This window comes from Anser anser (genome assembly GCF_964211835.1).
Source record: "Anser anser genome assembly, chromosome: 5".
NCBI lineage: Eukaryota > Metazoa > Chordata > Aves > Anseriformes > Anatidae > Anser > Anser anser.
The window spans coordinates 4,228,417-4,246,220 of NC_139725.1; the positions used below are offsets into that span (position 1 = coordinate 4,228,417).

The 17,804-nt window shown below is 46.4% G+C and overlaps 1 protein-coding gene across 14 annotated transcripts in view; it reads left to right on the plus strand.

Annotated features, from left to right (window-relative positions):
* LMO1 (LIM domain only 1) overlaps positions 1-2,070 on the plus strand; it is a 67,848-nt gene extending 65,778 nt beyond the window's left edge. For all 14 annotated transcript variants that reach the window (XM_083836464.1, XM_083836466.1, XM_083836463.1 and 11 more), the window contains one exon: positions 1,626-2,070. In XM_083836464.1, the coding sequence (XP_083692590.1) occupies positions 1,626-1,731 (106 nt within the window). In that variant the 3' untranslated portion in view covers positions 1,732-2,070. The remainder of the gene's footprint in view (positions 1-1,625) is intronic.
* Positions 2,071-17,804: the final 15,734 nt, after the last annotated feature.

The window sequence follows — 17,804 nt, forward strand, 5'->3', positions numbered from 1 at the left end:
GCAAAGAGGCAAAGTCTCCTTTCCTGTGAAGGAAGCCCTTCTCCCAAACTGTCAGGGGGTCTCTGGGTGCCCCTTGCTGTGTGTTTCAGTGCTCTCACACGTATGCACTCCAGCTCCCTAGTCCTCCAGCTTCTCTTGCTCCTCGAGACCCAAACCAGGGTAGACATGAGGCAGCTGGTGACAATGCTGGGGACGAGTCATTTTTGTGTTTCTCTTCCCGGAGATTTATATTGTACTTAGGGTAACGACAAGCAGCAGAATGCAAGCTGCTGTGTTGTTAATTATAGTGAGTAAACTGCTCGTGGGGAATGTGGTTTTCTGGAGCGTGTGCACAATACAATTTATAGGTTAAAATTTGTTAATTTAAAGTGAGATTCATTTATAGCTTTGTAATACAGATAAATAGATGAATTTCAGAACTACTAAAGCACATGCCACAGTGGGAAGAAGCTAGGTCTCCAGTGAAATCATATAAAGTGAGAACTGGTTCCCACTTCTCTTTGTACTGTCTTGGCAAATTAATCACCTTATCTGCAGCTTGTCCTCAAGTCAGACGTTTGAAGGAGCTCTAAAATGACCACTCCTGCTCTTGTAGCACAGAACATGCACTTCTGTGGAGATGCTTTGCCCATAGGTACCTGGGTTACAAATCTAGAAAGTGTTTCAGACAAGGAGTAGGCAATGGCCCTGCCAGAGCTCTGCCTACGAGCAAGCAGGAATTTGAGGTCCTCTAAATCTTCTGAGGCTAGGATCACCTCCCCCGATCTTCCTTCAGCGCCCCTGAACGCTCGGCCCTGCAGCGGGGCATCCCTGTGGGCTCAGAGCTGCCCTCCAGCACGAGGCTATGGGTTATAGGACGCAGCGTTTGAGGTCGCACTGGGCTCTGGCCGGCCATCGTCCTGTCAGCATGGTGGGCAAAAACCAGCCCCTGGATTGGGCTCGAAGGGCATTGTGTGTTATCTTAAGAAAAAAAGATTAGCTTCTAATTCCAGAGCAAGCAGACAGGGTGAAAAAGCTATGGGCTGTCAATTTATACCTCTCAGATACTATATGTGGAACTTTTTTGACCTTAATGGTCAAATAAAATTGTTAAATATCACAAGCCTCTCTGTCAACCTCAATACAAACAGAACAATTTACATGGTATATAGAGAGCAGTGCCCTTCGCTCAATGAAGATAAAGGTTAGGAGTCCAGCTATCAGGAAATTTCTATTTATTGTTCAGCACTGTACACAAGGGGGTGAGGAAGGACTTAATAGCCAGTCGTTGCCTGGAAATTAGTGTAAATACTACCTCACCTGAGGGAGCTGTGAAAATATGGGTACCAGCACAAGCTTCACATAGGCTCTGCGTAAGATATCACCAGCTTGATTTCCTGAAACCTCCCATCTGCAGGGACATCCTTCTCAGCTGCTCCTGGCCTCCTCCCCCTGCCTTTGGCCCCAAACCGCCTCAGGTACCCTCTGCTCTAGCCCATGGGTGCAGCAAAGGCAAAGTGTTACCTTTGCTATTATAATGGGGTGTCTTTTGCTGGATGAGTTAAACCTGTTTCTTCTGTAATAAAATCACCTGGTTCAAAAAATCCTGTTCATACTGAGACCGGTTGATTCTTTTTATGTTCCAGATTCTGTGTGGGAGACAAATTTTTCCTGAAGAACAACATGATCTTGTGTCAGATGGACTATGAGGAAGGGCAGCTGAATGGGAGCTTCGAGTCCCAGGTTCAATAACAAACCCTGCTTCGCTGGAGCACTGTGGATGGACGCTCGGCCGCACCAGCAGCAAGGCGTCTGTCAGCTTGCCTGCAATATTTTTTTAATTCTTGGTCCAGAGAGGACTATATACATTGTAGTACTTTTCCCCCCCAACACAAAGCAGTTACACTTTTAGATGTACAGTTGTGCCTGCTTAGCTGAGCACTGCATTGCCTGTATGTTTGTGAGTTTTTGGGGTCTGGGGGAGGGCTCTGTACAGTCTGTTTTCTGTATATAAACTGGAACATTTATTTTATGAAAAATGTAATGCAATTTTATTACTGGTGTGAATTAAAAATTATGAATGTTTGCTGGTCATCTTAGCTGTGGTTTGTTCATGCGGTGGGAACCTTTATTTCCTCTGCTTGATGGTGAGTACACTTCTGTAAATACATACACCTATCCCTGGGACTTGTGTGAATAACAGCAGAGGCAGGAGTTCACACGTGTGATCTGTGGGAAGAGTCCCTGCCGCAGGGTTAAACCTTGCAGCGTGAGCTATGCGGAGACTCGTCTCCAAAATGCTGCTGTGCTACACGACAGGAGGGAGGGAGCCCCGTGGGGGTGGTGGTGAGGAGCAGTAGGTTCCACTTGTTGTAGCCCATGCAGACAACGATCAAGTGTTGAGTTAGGGCTGAGCCGCATGGACCTGGGCAGGGCACCTCCAGCAGGAGGGCCTTCACGGGCCTGCTCTGGCCGGAGGCTTCCCCGGCCTACTACAGCCAGAGGCTCCCCCGGGCCTAGCCGGCGGCCCCTAGGGATTGAGCAGAACAATGATTTCAAGGCTTTGACATGCAGTGAGGTTTTCCTGTGGGGCATTGCTTGCCCAGGTCTGTCCAAGGGCTGATGTCAGGGTTGAACACAGCCTGGCATGGCCGTGGCATCCCCTGCCCTGCAGCACTCCTCGCTTACTCCCTGCTGGAGGCTTTGACCTCTGGCATAACAAAAGCGGTTGGATTTGAAACATCTCCCGTAGAAAAGCTCTGACCTGCGTTCCTGCTGCGATGCTTTGTGCAGTGATTTTCAAGGTTATGCAGTTCATGTGCAGGGCCCTGGGCTGTACCAAACAAATTTCTTCGTACACCAAGTGTCACTTCGATGCAGTGCACCAGGAGCTGTAAAAGGTGGCTGAAATTCCATCCGTTTGTTGTCTTGCTTTTTCTTTGTGTTTTCCCCCTTCCCTCAAATAAATGGACACCAGCACCTTTTTGTCTGACACGACTTGATTAGTTGTTGGTCCTGAGTCCATCTGTTCTCTGACAGGCCTGCAGTGCACCTCAGCGCTGCTCTGCCAGTTGCGTGGAAAGCTTTCATGTGCGTCTGTGTTCAAAGCTGCCAAACAGAAGCCCCAGAACCTTGGTATGCTTCAAAACATCACCTGGCTCCTATAGGTACCATGAACATGGATTGAGTGCTTTTTTCTTTGCAAGCAGACGTTTTGGCTTGGGAGCCCCCTAATAGCGTATTTTGCCCCATCCCCTTTTCAAAGGACCAGTGGCTTTTTAACTGCTGTTGCCTTTTTGTCTCACTCGGGGTTGAGGTTCTTTAGACTGTTAAGAGAGCGCAGAGCTGAGCAAGCCCTCTTCGTGCAGAGGTTACCATGGCTGGCCACGCCGGGGCTGTGGCAGGAGCAGCCGGGTGCCCAGGCCTCGAGCACCCCGCTGGGAGCAGGCTGCCGGCCCCTCACTGCCTGCGCGCCTGAGGCTGTCGCTGTAACGGCGCGCGGTGGCAGCACACTGCTCCGGTCCTGTGATGAGGATGGGAGCAGTAAGAAAGAAAATAAAGTGTCAACAGCAAAACTAGCTGCACAGCTTATTCAGATTTAGTTCAGAGTCCCAAGGAGCGTTTTTGGCACCAATTTAAAAACAAGAAGTCCTTTGGAGAATGGTACTTAAACCTTCCAGAATGCATTCTTTTCCTTGGCATGGGCAGTCTCCTTTCTTCAGAAGAAAGGGAGGAAGAAAGTGTAACTTTTTGGAGCTGCCTGGCTAATGCTGGCTAACGGCTCCTCAGCTGCCACATTTCCCTCACACAGCTGGAAGAGGCACAGTGACATTATCCCAAAGCCAGGCACCTGCTGAAGAAGGGGGTCACATAAGCAGGAAATCCCAATTCTGAGCCACTGGATGAGTGCAAATAGTCCTGGCGTGTGCGCGCAGGGCGCTGGTGCATCCGCAAGTCCCCAGATGGGCCTGGGCTGGCTGGGATGTCATCCAGCTCCCCAAGGGGCCGCGAGTCTCGCTGGCATCGACACAGCAAGCACATAAGCAAAGTGAAGGCATTTTCTTTGAGAGTTTTTCCTCCATGGACTTTTTTTCCCACTGAAATATTTATTTTATTGACAGCATAGTGGCAAAGCTTTAAGATCAAAAGGGATCTACAGCTTGCTGGTCAAAACTGCTTCAGGCATAGGTTTCATGGTCATAATGTTAAGGATACCAATTTTTTTTTTTCTTTGCCATAAAGCAAAAACGGGAGCAGGGAGTGGAGCAGGCACCTTCCCCCAGCCCCTCCTAGACCCCAAGTTTTGGTTAAATCCTGGGTGGGCTCACACAAAATGCAATGCAGAAATTGTGCAGCATCTGTATCACCCTCTCCTGTGTCTGTGCTGCAGACACTGTCCACCTGTGGCAGCGTGTGCCCTTGGGAGTGTTGGAAGTACAAGCTCTTTAAAATAAAAATCCCAGGAGGACGATGCAATCGTGATTTTTTTTTTTTTTTGTCTGAACACTGCAAATTTGCTTAATAGAAACAAGTGCTGGAATGCAGACCTGCTGTTGAATAATCACTTCCACTCTAAAGAACAGAGCGGGAAAACCTTTTGATGGTGTTAGAGTCATCACTTGGCATAAATATTCATTCAAGGAATCAGAGCAGAGTAAATGGCATTTTAGACTCTAATCATTTAGTATTAGCAGATAGCCTTTTTACTGCTAAAGATAACCACTGCTTAATCAGTTTAGTGACCACTGGCATACAGTGTGACATTAAAGCTTTTGCCTCAGTCCCCATGCTGCAGCTGCGGGTGACCCCTCTGCCCAAGTCTCCATCACTCCAAAGTTGTCCCGGGTGCTGCCAAGTGCACGCAGCTGGCTCTAACTTCTGAATTATCTGTCATTTGCCTCCTTATCTCAGATCAAAGTGGTATCTTACGTCCCTACTGCAAATGTTGGAATCTGGGATCTTTTCTCTGTCTCTCTTTTTCAGTTAGGCCTAATGGCTGATCACAGCACAGTCTGATTTTAAGACTAAAACAAGCCAGCATTTAAAGGCAATCAAAAATCTCAACCCTCTTCTCTATTCATCTTCAATGCTGGTGTAATTGCTGTACTGATTCTGGCTCTTCCTCTTAATTTTTTTGTGCATGCATCTGTATTTCAGAGGGATGTCATACTTCCCTGAACAGCATTAGCGTTATTGAACGCTCGGCTATCAACAATTCAGCTCCCCTGATTTCATATCTTGCCAAACAAGTTAATCTAATATTAACAGCGGTTTGTTACCACGTTGTTAGCTTAATTTACCTCACAAGAAACACTGTATTTGCATTTCAGCCCTCTTTTATGGCATTACAACCCGTGTTTCCCAACGTCAAGCAGAGCTTGCTCGTGCCACACTCTGCATGGCTTTGCTGCGGCAGCACGGGGTGAGGGCTGAGGGGCACGGCCCTAATAGCCAGGGGGACGGGCCTGTGCTGCACGAGGGAGCGTTTCAAAACCCATACAGCGGGTCCTGGAAATGCAACAGTCAGAGCAGCACAAACACAGTTGCAGCTCTTCCAGTAATGTAGCTGAGCTGTAGACAGCGGTTTTCCCCAGTGGCCGACCCGTACAGTAAATGGCTTTAGTATGGAGAGCAGCAGACGCAGGGCCGGCAGTGGGCCTCTCTGACACCAGCAGCTTCACCGGGCCCCCCGCAGGCACAGGGACAGCCGCAGGGTGCTGCTGCCTGTCCCACATTTCACCTGCCTCCCATTTTACCCACCAGCCCTCCCGCCGTCCCCTGGGGATCAGGAGGCCGAGCCCTCCTTGCAGCTGCAGCCCGCTGTGGTGCCTGGCGGTGGGATCCTCCCCAGGGCCCCCAGCGCCCGCTGCCCCTCGTGTCTGCGTGGTGTGTGGGGAGGGCTGCTCAGGGCTGTCTTCTGGAAGGTCTTGGCACCCCTGCAGGAACCGCAGAAGATGGCAGTGTTATTTCACGAAAACCTCGCTGTTTAAAGATGGCGCGGCTGGGCAGCTGCCTCGTGTCTGACTTCAGCACAGAAGCAGGCAAAGCGCTTGGTCCCTTGGGTCCTGCCCAGGCTGTCTCTCCTGACTTTTTCACCCCATAAAATGTTTTTCTGTGTACTTTCCGTGAGTGTCTATCCCCAGCCTTCATCAGCAGTATAGTTATTAGGGTGTGAATGGGAAAAAGCTCAGAAACGGGATTCCACCCTCCCGGGCCAGCCCGCGGGGCTGCCCGCACCGTATGATCGATGCCCCGGTGATGCTCAATGCTCAGGTCCTTGTGTGTTCCTGTCAGTGCCAAAATTTAACTGAAGGCAAAAGCCATGGCGGGATGCTTCTGCTTGTGCTGTGGTTTTTCTGGAAAGAGCACACCTTTGCCATAACTTTCTTCTTCTTACTCTTATTTCTTAATGTAGTTTTGTCCTATGGGGGGAAGAGCTCACAGGAGTACAGGCAGGCACACAAAGGGCCAGGACACAGCATCCTTCAAAGCAGGGTGCCCTGCCTGCAGGCCCTAGAGGAGGCTCTGGAGAACCCCAGCCTTTTCCCAGAAGAAATGCCAAAATGCCTGCTGGGCTGCGGCAGCTCCAGTCGGCCCACGGGCTGCTGCGTAACCTCACCCCACCGGGGAACAGCAGCTTCATAAATAATTCCTTGGTGTAATGGCTGTGTTGTAAAACATGAATATTTAGTGCATGCGTAATACTTGTTTATTCATACTTAAATGTCAGCTGGTGAAAACATATTTAGAAGCCGTCGTTCCCTGCGACAAGCAAGCCGCTGGAGGAGACGGGCTGCAGCGACAGCCCCGGGAAGGGGACCCGGTGCCACGGAGGCTCCCGCCCGCGCTCGCCAGTGCCAGTTGGCGCAGTGGGACCATGGCCGTGGGATGGGGGCTGCGGCAACGCCGAGCACGGATGAGGGATCCCATGCGGGCTGTGGCTCACCAGCACTTGGGAAAGGGGGGGGGGGGGAAGTAAAATAAAAGGAGAGAGGGAATGAGAAATAAACTAGTGGTGAAGTAAAGCAATGCAAAGTTATGAAGGACAATCTTTTTTTTTTTGTTGTCAATACACACAAAGAGGCAAAAAATTGGAAGCTTTTGAGGAAAAGAAATGCGTCTGAACTTCTGAGTAAATGAGAAAGTATTGAAAAGCCCTGTATTTCTGAGCTCCTCTGAGGTAACTTCTGTGCTCCGAGAGAATATTTCAGAAGACATTCTATTCTTTAGAAGATGCCAAAAATGCAAGACTTGGCACTTTAACAAAACAGAAAAAGGAAAACACATAATCTTCTTAACTAGTAAGTCTTTGAGCCCAGGATCACATTGTTGCCATATAATAAAAAGGAATGTTATGCAGTAATTTGGGCAGTTAAGGATTCTGTGCATACTCAAAATCATGACATTTCAAGGACAATAAAGTTGGCTGGCTCTTGGCCATTGGCCATACGAAGAGAAAACACAAAACTGGATTGTCAGCTGGTTATTCATACCGCATTACAAAACAAGCCTCCCAACAGGCAAACACTCTTTATTGCTTGTGTTTTTGCTCCAGAAATATATTTTTTAATTAAAAAAAAGAAAGAGGAAAAGTTCTTACAGCATTCATCTTACAAATGTTAACCCCTTAACAGACAATTCCAACATACTTTGCCGCTGGCTTCTTCACTTTATAAATGTTCAACAGACGTTGAGAAAAAAATCAGAAGGAAAAAAATTATTTATCACATGGCACAAGCTGGCTGTTTCTTTTTGAGAAAAAAAGAAGTCAAGGCATGCAAGGCAACTTTTACACAATTAATCTTGGGGAAAGCTTTGCTTGTGGGGGTGTCTGACTTGAAATAACATCTAGAGAGGTGTTTCTCAGGAACATCACTCCCCACAGCCCCTCTGGGACCACTCCAGTCTTGCAGTGCCCTGCGCAGGGGACGTGGGCTTTGTTTTGCCTTGCAGTGCACGCTTCCATGACGCCATGCCCTGCTCTGCCACACAGGCCCACTGTGCCTGTGCTGCTGGGGGCACTGAGTGCTGCAGCGCTTGCTCACGCACAAGTGTTTCCTTTTCTTTGCTGGATGCTCTCTGCCGGCAGCGCCGCTGCTTGCGATGCCACCCTTGCTTTCCAGAGGCCCTGTTTTTAGCCAAGCCAGCAGCCAGGCAAGCAGGGCTCTGGGCCATCCCCTGCTTAACCCCACACTTTGCTCCTTCCATGGCTCTTTACTTTTACTATTTAATTTTTCCCCAAAGAACTTTACTCTGTCTTTTAAATAAAGAAAGACCTTTCTATTAAGTCCTCTTCTTGCAGAGTCGTTGTCCATTTTGGAAATGGCTGAAACCACCATGACTACTGAACTGCTGGATGAAATTATGAGGTATGACATCCTGAAAACCCTTTAGGACTAATGAGTGGGACGAGGGGGAAAAGTCCTTCCACTGCTCCGCGAAGGGGGCTCTGGCTGCTGCCGGGTGCTGTGCAACTTGGTGGCGAGGGGGAGCTGCGGAGCTCTGTGCCAGCCCCCACGCGGCAAGCCCCAAAGATGAACTTCCCCTGGTGCGGCTACCTGCCTGCTCTCGGTGGCTCCTGACGAGCTGGAAATGAGGGCGGTCAGCGGCACGGCTGGCCCTGCGAGCCTTACAATGTATCTAGCTGCTTACTGGTAGAGGGGTGGGCAGGGATCAGGTATGGGGGACGCAGGGCATCTTCCCTGCCTTACCAGTCCCTTGCACTTCCCCCTCACCTCCCAAACACTTGACCATCTTTATCTGGTGTGATTTGCTCAAACTCTGCTCTGGTTTGTGTCTCTAACCCCTACTGGTCTCCCCCTCTGGGTCTGCCTGTACTTGTTCCCCATATTTACCCTGTCCCGACTGCCAGCTCTCCCAGGCAAAGCATAATTACCCCCTTCTGCAGATAATTAAACTTGCTGAGCTGCGCGGCAGCCAGCGGGACGACCCTCGCTGCTATAAACTTGCTGGATATGAACTGCTCGGATTTGCATGCGGAGGCTGTAATTTGCTGTGAATCACTTCGCCATGCTTTTGCCTGAGAGAAGCTGTTTAAAAATAAATTGTATTGTATTAGAGTAATGGAGGACAATAAATTTCGTTGGCCTTTTAGCTTAAAATTCATCACTGTCAGGACTGGGGGGGAGCCAGAGGACATCAAGCCCCTGGAAGCGAGTGGCCAGGAACCCAGCGCTCATGGGGCAGCTCGAGCACCCAGCCCTTTCTGAGAATATAAAATAAACAAATCAGTTCACCAAATATCCCTTCCCCAAAACCTGCTCTAAGTTGCTCTGTGCAAAGGGGTTATTGCCAGATCAAAAGCCTTTGAGCTATCGAAGCCTCTCAGCGTTGATGGTGTTTCCTGTTCCCTGCACGATGGCAACAAGAGACCCTTTTCTGGCTGTAATTCCCCCGAGACTGGGACATGGTGGCTCTGCTCTGGTTTTGACAAGCAGTGTGGGACACGGGTCCCAGGATCAAGACTGAAACTTCAGCAGGTTTTTGTTATGCGGGTTTGGGGAGGCAGCGTGCAGGGTGTGAGACACCTCTGCATGGCTTGCCGTGTCCTGACAGTGCTCCTGGGCAGGTGCCACCTCACAGCCCCCCACAGCGCGTGCGTGTGTGTGTGTGTAGGGGTATGACAGGAAAGGCTCGAGGTCTGTATGTCAGCATTGGGTACAAGCTTTGAGACAGCACTTCTGACTGCAAGGCCCTGGAAAGGCAAAGCCCTTATTGCTGGCAGTGTGGTTGAGCTGCATGCCTGCAAGCCACCTTCCCCAAGCCCCAGAGCATTGAAATTAGAGGAAGATAAATGCTCTGGTTAGATAACAGCCATAAGAAAGTCGCAAGTATAGCTATGCCCTGGCGTGAACCGTTGCTGTCTCCCCTTGCACGCTGCTCTGAGTGCAGTCAGCAGGAGTCGACGCTGCCCATTGATGCGAACCCTGGCCCAAAACAGGGACCAGACCTGGACAGGCGCTTCTTCAGCAGGGAGCTGTGATGAGCAACATACACCTGCAGAGACGGTGATGCCCCCGCCGCAGCTGCAGGGCATTTGGGAGCTGAGGGGTTGTTTCCTCTGTTGCCTGCTCTGCAGCCACCCTCCCCATCACCTCGTCTCTCCCTTGGATTCTGCACAGCTTTTTTGCTGCTGCCATCCAGCTCCCATAAGCAGCATCTAGATGCATGTGTGCAGAGAAAGAAATACCTCGAGTTTTGTGCAGCGGATAAATCTGTGCCCTTGGCAGCAGGGACAGACATAGGTATTGCTGCCATGGTAAATCACGCTGCTCAGCAGTTCCACAGATTAACTTTTAGTCATCCCAGGTCTTTTGAAGGGCCCTTCTTTTCTTTACCTAATTAACTATACATGTTAATAAGAAATTTTCTTAAAAAAACCGAGAAATTTTTCTTCTGTGCCTCCAGTGACATAAATAGCCCTTTTCATGTATAGCTTCAGTGTCCTGGGACTGACTCATGGATATATATTGCTGCTTAGAAAGATTATAATTTACAGGTGATTGTTTGGAGGGCTTCAAATTACCACCACTCATATATATGGATATATAAATAAAAAATGAAGCTTCTCAGGAGATTCTGCATAAACAATTTTCTCGGGAAGAAAAAGGATTCTCAATAAAAAAACTAGTATTTCTTATATCTATGCCACTACATAAAGTATGGGTAGATTATTTCAGTCCTTCATTTCTATTTCAGCATTTCTGGGCCATTTCCTCTAACATTTTATCTTTTTTCTTCCATCGTATAAATCCTCATATATTCCACTCCCAGAGGAGGCGAGCAAGTTTGCAGTCTCCTGGCAGAGGGAGTCCTGGCGCCTGAGCCCTGCCTCATGCGGCCGCTGCGTGAGTACCGGAGAACCGGGAGAGGACAGGATTAGCGCCAGCAGCCTGGATGAAATACCATTTCAGCCCCCGAGTCTCTCCCAGCCGCACACGCAGGAGCCCTTGTGGGAGCCGCCTGTGTTTGCCTTGCTGCTGGGGAAGCCCGGCTGGCAGCAAGGCATGGGCACCTCTGCTGCTGGGAGGAGCTGGTGGCGTCCGCTCCCCATAACCAGGCTTTCTACCTGTTTTTCAAAGCTGGATGCTCAACAGTCACTATTTCACTTTGGAAGATGGTTATATAAAGTTTTTGGAACCTTTTTTACCTACTGAAACCTTTTTTTTTAATTATTTTTTATTGTCTACAACTCCTGGCCCACCACAGAGACATGGCTTATCCACACCAAGACCATGGGCTTGAGCAGTGTGGTGTGTCCCCAGTGTTGTGTATGTCTCCATGGTGGTTTTTCCAGCCTCCAGCAGCCTGTGCTTTGGGGACAGCTATGAAGGGCAGTCGTAGCATAGTCCTTGAGGGACCATTTCTTCCACAACTCTGTCCCATCACTTTTTTGAACTCCCATGAACTTTCAGGAATCTTCCATGCTTTTATGATATTTTTTTTCAAAGTTATAAATACACCAATGCAATCTTAGAGTGCTTCACGTGACCTGAAAATTGATCGTTTAGTGGTATTTAACACTTCTTCTTGCCCATCAGAAAACAGTATTTTTTCTAGTCCTTTTATTAAAGCTAGTAGTGAAATCCGTCTTGAGCTACTAGCCTGCGTTTTCGATATAATTAAGGGGTTTAAGAATGAGCATAACTTGTGTGGAGGAAAAGGGATATCTACATAAGAAGAACACGCTTTTAATTGAGATTAGTTGATGCGTATTCCATTAACAAAATGCTGCCCGCTACCCACGTTCCCCTTGCAGCATCACAGGATTTATGCAGAGCCTCTTGTGCTGCTAAGGGCAATTGCTGGGCTGCTGCTCGCCAGGTAGCAGCAGGAGAGCAGGATGAGCTGCTGTATATCACTGATCTCCTGCTCTCCAAATGATGATTCAGATCCACACAGAGATCTATAAAAGTCAGTGGTTTATTACTGTCTTGTATTTCTGTATTAACCACCTCATTATCATCCCAAATGGAGTATAAATCCGACGGTATCCAGTTGTTCAAACCTGCATGCTAGTGCTTAGCCCCCTTACCGCGTAAATCTTCTGCTACGCAACGCCAGGGACCATATGATTTCTGAGTTTGTGAGCGGGAGACATCTGCAAAGGACAAGTTTAATCAGAATGGTTTGTCTTTGGGTTTGGGGGCTTTCCATGTGCAAGGTGTGGGCTTGCTGGTTGGTTTTGTCATGAAGATAGATGAGGAGACCCATCAGCCGGGGTGCTGTCAGCATGCTGTCATTGGTACAGTGGCAGCTTCCAAATGGTTGCAAACCCCCAGAGCTGTGCTCAATGGCCTCACAGCACACTTCCTGCTTCAGGCACATGGTGTCCTTCTGCTGTGATGAAGAAAGCCTAAATTAAATTAATAGGCTGGGCTAGGTTGTATTAGATAACATCACAAGCGATGGCAAATGGCCACGGCTAAAACAGGGACCTCTGCAGGGTGCCCTGGGGAATGCACAGGGGCATTTGCTGCTTGGGGTGACCCTGAAGACGTGCAGTCAGGGCAGGCAACAACGAGGTGGCCAAGCAGGGCATTGACTTGTTCACCATGATGTCCACACCCCTCCGTGTGCCTAGGTGACCAAGTACAAAATGGAGCCTTCCTGGGCAGCTAGCCTTGAGCTGGCCACCAGGTGACACAGTGTTCCCTGACTCTTTTAGGGTTAAGAAAGAAGGGTAAAAAAATGATCAAAACCCTATTTTGCGTTGAAAAGAGCTTTTATACCATGTCCATATTTCACTGTTTGTCAGAGTCAAATTATTGCCAGAGGAGGCTTATGATCATCTGAGTTTTGCCGTGTTCATGAGGTCTCATCCCTAGGCACGTGTGCCACTAGCAGGTGCTGGTTTCTCTAATTCCAGCCTAACAAACATGGTTTTAAGCAGCATTATTCTTAACAATGAGTTACCATTTACCTAAACTAAGAAATTAAGTCAAAAAAAAAAAAAAAAAGCAACCTTTGGACCAAGATCTCCCAGACACAGAGGCTCTGCTGGCCTCAGTACAGTGACATGACATAGATGTGCATCAGCCAGGGTGCTGGCCCCACAAATCATATGTCTTGCATTTATGACTTGGCTATAGACTTCGTAAGGACAGTCCAGTTTAGATTATGATGAATTTGGGTGGTTCAGATGGAGTTAATGCAGACTGGCATCACTGTTTTGTATTTTGTTTGTGTCTGGGCTCAACAGCAATTCCCTGCATTTTACTAAATGAATCCTTTTTTCTATCCTGTTTTCATTATGAAAGAATGAGCTCATTACTTAATGTCTCCAAAGTACTTCAACAGAGCCATTCTAACTCTGATGCAAATCTTAAAATTGCTTTTAAAAAACCCCTCTCTTCTCCGTGAAATGTGAAGCTTTTCCCTTTGCATTAGTACTAACTGCTGAGAAACTTGTGTATGAGCAAGAACATGGTTGTTGTCCCTCTTCCCACCTGTCTGCCCAATGTCTGCACCGCTACAGTGCTATGCGGAAGAAGTTCCTCCAGAGTTACAGGTGGAGAATAACAGCTGAGAAGAGTGGGGAGATTTTAAGAGCAACACGGATGTTTGAATGTTGATGCCGACTTTTGAAAATACGAGACTGAAATTGCTGGCATTAAAATTACAATAATCTATATGATTCTCTACATAAATATTGGGCCAAGCCACTTTGCTTTTGTCAAAAAGCTTGTCTTTTTTATGTCTAGTTCTAGTGGGAAGAGACCAAATGAATGCTGGGGAGAGCAAACTTACAATATCTAGGCATGTAAGACAACTTTTACACTATTAATGATAGGGGACGCTTTGCCTTTGGGGGCGTCTGAATTGATATAATGTCTGGGGAGCCAGCACATGGTGTAACCACATAACTTTAGCCTCCTGAAGCCAATTCAGCATAAGGCGAGGTTGAGAATAAAGGGATGTAATCAGAAATGAAGAAATTTCACCATGTTCACTGATCTTTTGGTCATATGTTTGCTGGAGGGTCCCTGCCAGCATACTCGGCTTTGTTACGGTCACTGAAGGCTCTTCTAGATGAAGACGGCTTACCCCAACTTTGAAGCTGTAGCAAACAAAAGGCACTTAACAAATGCGTCTGCAACAAGAAAACCTCTGTACTCCTCTCCTTGTCATTCATTTTCAAATTGATAAGTTAAATACTGTACTCCAGCATAAACATTTCTCAGGGACAAAGTATAAACATTTCTAGTGGAGTGCACTTAATACAATTTTGTTTGCCAAGTGGCGCTGTCTCCTCCCCAGCCATGACTATGAGAGGGCTTTACTTAAATGGAGATATAAATTAATTGCACTCAGCACAACCTCTCATCCCAGCACTCTTCCGCATCCATACCATCGGACTATTGGAAGGAAAGGGCAGGTCGGAACTGCGGTAGCATTCTTGCTGAAATGCTGGCAGGACACCACTGCAGCCACTCTGGCTGCTCAGTCCCGAATCTCTCTTAGATAAATATATTTTTTTTTTCATTGGAAGAGATGTGACTGGATTTGCTTTAATTAGATGGATGCAGACGCAACCATATTAAGAGATCTTTATGTTTGGCTTTGCACTTTTCACAGCTTGCCATTTGCAATTGTAAAGGTGCCTGGTATCAGAGGTAGGTTTGAACTGATCTTTTCAGTATTGGGTTGCAACAATGGGGGGCAGTGGCATGTCCTACAAATATCCCTTGGGATACACTGAGGGCATCCCTGGCCACCAAACTGCCCTCCAACCCTTCTCCTGCGGGGATGCATCTTACTACATGACCTTCTCCCTTTTTGTCATCCTGGAAAGATGTGAGCGGTTGCCAAGATGACTATTACTGCATGGAGCTTTGTAGGCCAACATTTTTATTCTGTTAAATGTTTCTGAGACCTGACCATGGTGTAGCCTCCTCATTCCCAAGGGAAGGGCTAACAGTGTTTTGCCACTTGGCAACTTGGTGTGGAAGCTACCAAGTCTTGAAGAGCTGGATTAGATTAATATACATTGAATATTCTCATTCAAGAGAAGAAAGCCTAATTTTAGGCTCTGATTATAAGTCCATCTTCATAACAGCACAGCTACTTTCCTTTCAAAATTGGCAAAATTTGTGTTGACAACATCTTAAACTGGTCCCAGCTACTAACAAGTCTGAGCTTCCTAATATCTGTCCATCTCTCTGTCTTTTCTCTAGCTGAATTCCATGGTTTATGTGGAAATTGTGCAAAATCTGGTGAAACCTGGCTTACCTCAGATTCATTCTCAATTACATATTTTGCTTATCGCTGAAATATTTTGGAAGAAAATGAAGAGAAGTGACCTCCTTTCTGTGAATGGAAATCAAATCTGCCTGTAGACTATAACTGATGTGTTTCTCAAAGAACTTTTTACTATCAAGCCCACAGTCAGGTGCAGCATGCCACAATGAAGCCTTTCTTCCTAGGCTGCTGCCAAAGGAAGGAGAGCAGTTCTAAAGTCATTGACAGTACTGGGGTGGGTTTGTTGTTTACTGCGAGATCCTGAAATTCCTACGTGGATGATGTTGATAAAAAGGCTTCCTCCACAGCAATTTGATCTGCTCGTCATGACAGCCACAGGGAGGGAGGCTCAGGGTGGCTTGGTGGGATGGGGACTAGGCCGAGCACTGGAGGCTGCGGCCAGGCCCGGCCTACTCACGGCCCTGCCCGGCGCCAGCTTCACTCTTCCCTGCGAGGCAATGCAATTTGTCAGGTCTGCAGGAGCAAACTTCTCCTCATAAAACATGCAGTAGTGATTTAGTGGTGCGAGAGAAGAGAGATACAGCCAGGGTCTGGCTGTGCATCAGAAAATGGCAGCTACTTCGCGTCTGACTATTGTGTTCTTTTAGGTATTTTCTTTTTTGTTTCCTTCCTTTTTTTTTTTTTTTTTTTTTTTTTAACCTTTAAGATTAAAAACCTGAAGAAGGCTCACAAAGTTTATGGCAGAGGTATACAAGAAGCAAATTAAAATTCCATAAATATATTTGCTGGCTAAAATTTATATATCCTGTATTCCTTGGGTATCTAATTAGAACCAGAAGAAAATAGCCCTGCAAAGGATACACATTTTGTTCAAATAATTTTTAAAAATTGAGCTAAATAATGGCCATTTTATACTGCACACAATATAATTGTTCTTCTTGTATTGGGGAGCAGTTATAAATTATCTAGTATCCCATTCAGTCCTGTTGCCATGCCGAGTACCAAACAATTGTGAATGTAGTTACTGGGCACGTAAATTCACGGCTTTCTGACAGCTATACCGTTATTGCTGCTCCTAACTAACCTTCTGCATAAAAAATGCAATCCCTAGGAAAGAGCGAGCATTTATCCAAGTGCTGACATTGAAACATTCTGAATAACTCTTTGAATCATTTGTACTATTATGGGTAGAAAATGTAATTATTGTAATCAGCCTTGAGTCTGAGGCCACGTTGCTTCAAAAAAAAAAAAAAAAAAAAGAAAAGAAAAAAAAGAAAGAAAGAGAGAGGGGGAAACCAGATCTGAACAACGAAAATGAACCTTGATAATGGAGCAGCCTTGAATTCCACTTCATTTATCACACTAATGGATGTCAAGATGACCTCAATCAAACATTTTGTTTTCCAGTTTTAAGCAATAGAAAATGCTTTCTTTTTTTTTTTTCTAAAAAAAAAAAAAAAGTAAGTTATTTAAATTGTTCCTAGTAATTACATTAGAGTAGAAGGTTAAAGTCAATATGAAATAATATCCACCAACCTTTTGATGAGTCTAGTACAGGCTCTTTACTGACACAGTTCACATATCTCTATAATCCTAGTGCAAGCTTTATGCTTCTCCTTGCCTATTCCTTATATTTTTATATGTAAGGAGAAATCACATCTCTCGGTGATTTGCTTATTTTCGTTTGGAGCCCAAGTAATATTTCATCTAACATTTTAAAGTAAAAGATCAGGTGGTTTAAATATTGTCTTCCTGACTAGCATGTTTCAGAACAGGATATAGCTGTGAAAAAGGTGCAAAAACAAATAAAAAGAAGCTCATGCTAGCAGCACTTCATTAAAATGTCTTGATTCACCCAGGCCAATCTTGAGAACATTGCATAGGACTCTTAAGGTATTTCACTGAGATCTTGTGTAGGTACCCACGTACAACGGTCTCATCTGAGGTAGGTCCCAGGTAACACATTGTGAGTAAGGAACCTAGATCCAGATTTGAATATTTTGGTTCAGTTTTCTCTCTGTGACAGACAAAAACATCCATATACAAACACTTTTGCTCTCTGTAATTGGTAAAAATAGTTGTAGCCAGGGCTCAGACCTGAATCTGGTGGCTTTTCTTCTTCAAGTTAGTTCTGGACATTGAGTGAAGCAATGCATATCTACCCCTCATAAATGCGGGATATGAGAAAATGCTATTTCTTTGTCATTGTGCAGTATTTTCCAGAGTCTGGACCAGTATCACCTGTAACACTTGAAAGAGACTCTTGACAGATGTATTTTGACTTGTTTAATTTCATAGTACAGCATTTCTGTGACTCCACATTGGCTTAAGTCATTGAGGAACTTTTTCACAGGTTTCCAAACACAACTGTGAGCTATAGAAATAGGAATTGTTTAGAAGCTACTGATGAGTTATTTCATTGCACATCTGCAGATTGGTTATAAAGAAAAAGAAAAATAACCAAAAAATCATCAGTCTGAGGGGGAAACCAAGGAGGAACTCTGTGAGCATCCATGGGCCTTAATTTAGATCGAACACACCTATAGCTGTGGTAGGTACAAGCTTGTCCTTCTTGCAGTCAGTCTCCTCGGTCTGTGGAGGAA